The sequence below is a fragment of the Etheostoma cragini genome, chromosome 3 (assembly GCF_013103735.1).
Source record: "Etheostoma cragini isolate CJK2018 chromosome 3, CSU_Ecrag_1.0, whole genome shotgun sequence".
Lineage (NCBI taxonomy): Eukaryota > Metazoa > Chordata > Actinopteri > Perciformes > Percidae > Etheostoma > Etheostoma cragini.
The window spans coordinates 27,733,785-27,739,830 of record NC_048409.1 but is presented as its reverse complement, the minus strand read 5'-3'; the positions used below and the strand labels follow the sequence as shown (position 1 = coordinate 27,739,830).

Below are 6,046 nucleotides of genomic sequence, written 5' to 3'. Positions count from 1 at the left end.
CGTCATATTATTTGTCATCCCCTGTTACCATAGTTACAGTGCGCACCAGTGGGGGAATGGAACAGATTTGAGGTACTTTACTTGTACTTTACTTGTAGAATTTATTGCAGCTTTTTGCTTTTCTACTACATCTCAGGAGGTAAATATTGTACTTTTTACTCCATTAACGGCTTAATTTACCTTCAGACGACCCTCCCTGTTCAGGGACAACCACGTGTCTCCAGATGTGTTGATGTTGAATGTTTGGGAGAAACTAAAGGATGAAGGGTTCCTCTCTTCTTAAGCCAATTCCAGTCTTTAAAAAGCCTCTCGGATCAGCCTGTTAATGCGTCGCCACAAAGCTGGAAACGGAGCTGCTTTTCTGACACCATAAAAACTTCTAAATCTTTTTAGAGATACGTGGCCCTCACAGGACATGATGATCTTATTGAATATCATATAAAAAGATACAAATCGGAGTACTTTTTCCACCACTGCTGCGCACCACGCTGGCTTCAAATCAACACCACCCAAAGAAATGCTGCACAAAAGGCAGAATGAGACAGAAGTGGAGTAGAGTTGGTTGCCTTGGAAACACACAGGGTTTCTGCAACAGCTCGATCTGGCCCGTCACTGACGGGAAAGGATGGGCGACGTCTCCAGAGCAACACTGAAAACACACACACACACGCACAACACACACACACACACACACACACACACGCAACACACACACACGCAACACACACACACACACACACAAACACGCAACACACACACACGCAACACACACACACGCAACACACACACACGCAACACACACACACACGCAACACACACACACGCACGCAACACACACACACGCACACACACACACACACACACGCAACACACACACACACGCAACACACACACACACACGCAACACACACACACGCAACACACACGCAACACACACACACACACACACACAGCCACTTACACTTTTATGCGACAGTTGTCCTGTGAAAACCTAATTATTCCAGTTGGTGTGATGTTTTTTTTTTTTTTAACTTTATACAGCTTATTGTTCAACCAATTAAATATATATATTTATCAAAAAAAGGCCTTCAGGTTCTAAAGGTTTTCACCAGACAGCACGTAAACTCCCTTCTCTGTCACTTACATTCATTCAACGCACTTTACAATCACTGTTTCATGTAGAAATAGCCTCTTCAGTCAGGTGTTTGGGATCTAACATCTGGCCAATCAGAGCTCATCGGCTTCGTCTAAACAAGCGTGTGATTGGCCCGACTGTCCTGATGCTGGTGAGCTGCGGCCAACCAGGAAAAGTGCAGAAGTCTGCAGTCAGTCTGAGTTTTCATTTCATCATCTGCAGAGTGAAGACTGCAGCTGTCAATCAAACCCCTTCCTGTAGTCCCGTATGAACGCCGCAGTCCGGCAGTCAAGTGTCCTTGTCCGCGTCCCTCGTCCTGTCCCTGGCGTGGGATGACTGGACCTCCTCGTACGGGGGCGGGGGGTTGTCGGGGCTGGACAGGAGGGGGCGGCGACTGCCGTCCGGTTGGTGGTTGAGAGACGCCGTGTGACTGCCGGGAGCCTCCTGAGCCAATAGGAGCTGGGTGGGCCCCGGGGCCGAGCAGGGGGGCAGGCGCTGCCCCCAGCTGCCGTACACCGCCTCCTCGTAGGAGGGCAGGGAGACAGGAAGTCCGTCCACCATCAGGTCCAGCTGGTCTGAAGACCGACGGCTGCTGGGACACACACACACACACATGATTACACACACGGACTCTACTGACCTCTGACCTCAGTCATTCACAGTAAATATCAACTTCTTCTCCCCAGAATCAATATTTTCTGAGTATTTATTTTTTATTCCCAATGATTTGCCTAAATATTTTCTGTTGATACCAGAGATGGCCAAATTCTTTCATAAGAAGGGCCATAATGTATCTGGATGGAAGTCAATGGGCCAAAAATAAATGTTGATGTTGAGGAACTCCATAATTCTCACCATTCCCCGTAGAAAAAACGTGCATATGTAATTTAAATGGGAAGTTTAACAGCACTGTGCTTTAGATTGTCGTTAAACTCAGATTACTTTTCAACTGCACAAAATGTAAGTTTCCTAGTCATTACTTTTAAAATAAGCATGAGCATGTCGGGCCAAAACAAAGAGAGCACGGGCCAAGTTTGGGCCCCAATTGGGCAACCTGGGTTTATGCAGTACCGCTGACTGGCCCTTCATCATACCCGTTTCCAAAAAAACTGACCAAAACAGAAAATGCAGAATATTCATGGTACGTAACTTCTTTACAAATGAAATAAACGTCAGGATGACTGACTGACATGTGACGTGCCTTCTTCTTAGAAAACAATCCAATTTTTGGATATTTCTTAAGAAGCATCATCTCTAGAAGTGTATAACCACACTTTTGTTTTTGTTAAAGAATTAAAAATAAAATCTCAATACTCCTTACTATCAAATGGCAATACTTTTAGAATCGCAATACAAAATTCAATCGGCACACGTGTAAAACACTCAAAATCGGGACCAGCGCGCGCGCACACACACACACACACACACACACACACACACGAATCCAGAGCAGAAGCATCACCATGTGGCAGTGTTGGGGACCGGTGCAATAAAGCAGGTTTCCTTACCTGTGTGACCGACAGGGGTAGAGGCGGGACTTAACCACCAGGCAGGCGGTGGTGGTGAGCAGGAAGATGGACACGCCCACCGCCGTCGTGGCCATGCTGGGCATCGAGTCGTTCACTCGGCCGTCAGAGTTCATGTTGGGACCTTCTGAGGAGGAGACAGAGAACCAACAACTGAAGACACCGACAAACACCTGAAGTGTACAAACACCGGCTGTACCTGGTGCTGACTAAGCACTGGCTCCACAGGTGTGAAGTACAGAACTCTCAGTCAGCTGTTCATCTCTCTGATGAACAGCTGACTGCTGACCCACAGTGTCAGGTTCAGTTCTGGTCAATAACCCAGTAACAGGGTCTCTGCAGCACCTGGTCACTGGTTCCACTTATTTCTCATCTCACTTAGTATTTACTATTTATTCCTCATTCTCATTTCCTATTTCAGAACTGTTCATAATGTTCATACAGTAATATAACTAAATACTATTTATCCCAGTATCCTTTGCACCATGCTCCACATTTAAATACTTTTTATTGCTCTCTTCATTGCACTCATGCCTCTATATTGTTTCTATTGATAGTATGTAAATATTAGTGTGTATTTATAAGTGTGTATATAGTGTTTGTTTTCTATTTGTAAGCGCATTGTGAGAAACACACCTGGCAAATCAAGATGATTCTGTAATGTGTTAAATACACGACTGCTATTATTATTATTATTATTACTACTACTTCTCACCATTGTTACTCCTTAATTATGTTAATTATGTAAATGTGTATCACAACATTCCTTTAACTATGTAAATACCGTACATATCCACACGCCTTATATTTCTTTATTTATATTTCTACACTGATATTTCTACTATTTGTGCAACTGTAACACAGAGTTTCCCTTTGGGGGATTAATAAAATATTTCAGATTCTGATTCTGAACACGTGCTGCGTTTTTCCTTTTCATGCGAGTGTACATTGGACATTTTTTTTTTTTTTTTGGGTTGTTGGTCAAACAAAACAAAGAATTGTGAAGACGTCCACCTGGGCTCTAAAAACATTTTCACCATGTTTTGACATTCAATTAATTAAATGATGAAGTCTTAATCATAAATCATCTTTCCTTCCTCAACTCCACCTTTAATTAAAGGGACGGGTCTTTTTTATGTATGTATGAGTTGTATATCCATAGTCACTGTATTACTGACGGAGGAATGCCGTTGGCACGTCCCCAGTTTGGAAAAACCGGCACAGAACTGGCACGGAAACGCTGATTTGGTGGTTTATTTTAAAAATGTAACAGACTTGAGAGAAGGAGCTGTAGCGGGGACAGAAAACAGTCACCTGTGTGGCACCACTGTGGGGAAAAACCAGGTATGCACTTTACAGAAATAGATTATCAAACACAAGATCTATGAGAGGAGTTGTTTAGCTGCTTCTATGTGGTTTTCTCCGAGCCCGTGGTAACACGGCAGTAGCTTTCCATGAGGCTCCGACAGCGTCGACACAGAGGAAATGTTTAATGGTTATTATGGTGGCATCGCCTGCTTCCTCTTTCTGCGCTCTGACTTCCTGCCGCGTTTTGAGTTAATGGCGACAGAGGAAGTCGGAACTGGTCTGAGAACAGTGAAGCTTGTAGTTGGGCTGCAGAGTCGCTGAGTGTTAAGTAGGTCAGGGTCTGAACGGGAGGCTGGTTGGGTTAGACGCTCCGAGGGTTATCGACTGCAGAAGGGAAGTGAAGTTTTTGTAGCTACAACAAAATGAAAACAAACCAAAAATACAATTCTAATATTCTAAAGATTAGATTTACAGTTTGGGTTTTTATTGAGCAGTGATGGAGATAAAAGTATGTGTAGTAACACTGTAACAATGTAAAGATAAAACATTAATAAGTGAAGGTCCTGCATTGAAAAAGTGACTACATGCATATTATTCTGGAAAATATACTTAAAGCATTAAAAGTATAAGTATGTCCCCTGTGACTGCTATTATATAATTTCTAACATTAGATTAGGCATTAGACAGGATTTTACTGTTGTAGTTGGTTGAGCTGGAGCTCTTTATGAACTATTAACTTAATATTATTTACATTATGGATTTGTCTGCTGATTATTTTCTCCACGAATTGTTTTAGTTTTTCTTTTACCCATATTTAATCAGGAAGAGACTCACTGAGATTAAAAATCGCTTTTTTAAGAGTGTCCTGGCCAAGATAGGCAGCAGTGCAACCACAAAATACAACAAAACACTAAAAACATAAAACAACTCATCCCTCAAAAGTGAACCAGAATCCTAAACACATCAGGCAAAACATCTGCAGCCAGATGTGTCTGCCTCCAAGTCAGTCAACATCCTCCTAAAAGCGACCAATGAGACCAGCTCAGTGAGTTTCAGGGATTTCTGCAGATCCAGGTCGAGGGAGCAAAACACCCCAGAACACCAATGAGACAAGCTCAGCACGTTTAATGGATGTCAGTAACTTGTTCCAGGTAGAAGGAGCAGAAGACCCCGCTCTCTGACCTCTAACCTCTGGAACAGACCGAAGGAAAAGATCCTGGGAACGAAGGCTGGAAGTCCCGGTACTACTGACACGGATGTAGGTCAGAAGGTAGGATGGGGGAGACCTAAGATAGTCTTTGTATATGAAGATACGTCAGTGTTGGAGTCTCCGAAAAATTGTTAAAATAGTAAGAAATGCAGTCACATTACTACCCATATTACTATTATTACCCAAAGTGACACCGTCCAACCAACAGTCCATTATTACTAATACATTAACATTATTAAAAGAAAAAGCAACAAATCTGGATATATGAAATAATGATTTAAACCATTTAACGAGTTTGTGTTGACTAATCAATAAAAACAACAACACATCCTATTTTATAAACTTCATATGTTTTGTGTTAACTTGTCAAGTATCTAAAGCGGTCAGATAGTGTAAATGTAGCGGAGGAGAAGAAGAAAGTGGCATGAAAAGAAAACTAGAACTTTTGGAACATGGTTTTGTTATGCTGAGGTCACAGAATGAATGCTTAGCTGACAAATCTGCTACATTTGAATAGTAATTATAAATCAAGGACCCCCAAAAGCGCATAAACTCTATTTTATCTATTTAAGGACTAGAATAGTAGTAGATGTAGCTGAAGCCCTGAAAGCCCCCATATAAGCACTCATTATATTTTCATAATGACTTTATGGTCTCAATCGCTAGTTTTAAGTCTTCTGCAACACAGATTGATGTTCATTTTTTAAATGATGGTCTCGATTTTAAAATCGGCGATAAAGCAGGGGGTGTTTTAGGACGTGGCTATGATGTGGTTGCCAGTGAAAAGTGTGTAACGTAACATAGAGTAAGCAGCTACTCCCTCTCTCCTCCCTCTCTCCTCCCTCTCTCCTCCCTCTCGCCTCCCTC

The 6,046-nt window shown here is 42.4% G+C and overlaps 1 protein-coding gene across 4 annotated transcripts in view; it reads right to left on the bottom strand.

Annotated features, from left to right (window-relative positions):
* Positions 1-916: 916 nt before the first annotated feature.
* Positions 917-6,046, bottom strand: part of zgc:152863 (uncharacterized protein LOC562658 homolog) — a 13,773-nt gene continuing 8,643 nt past the window's right edge. The window contains exons 5-6 of one of the 4 annotated variants that reach the window (XM_034867562.1): positions 2,644-2,788; positions 917-1,727 (exon numbers count right to left, since the gene is read on the bottom strand). In XM_034867562.1, coding sequence (XP_034723453.1) covers positions 1,424-1,727; positions 2,644-2,788 — 449 coding nt within the window. In that variant the 3' untranslated portion in view covers positions 917-1,423. The remainder of the gene's footprint in view (positions 1,728-2,643; positions 2,789-6,046) is intronic. The other 3 variants (XM_034867560.1, XM_034867558.1, XM_034867559.1) reach the window with 3 other exon arrangements.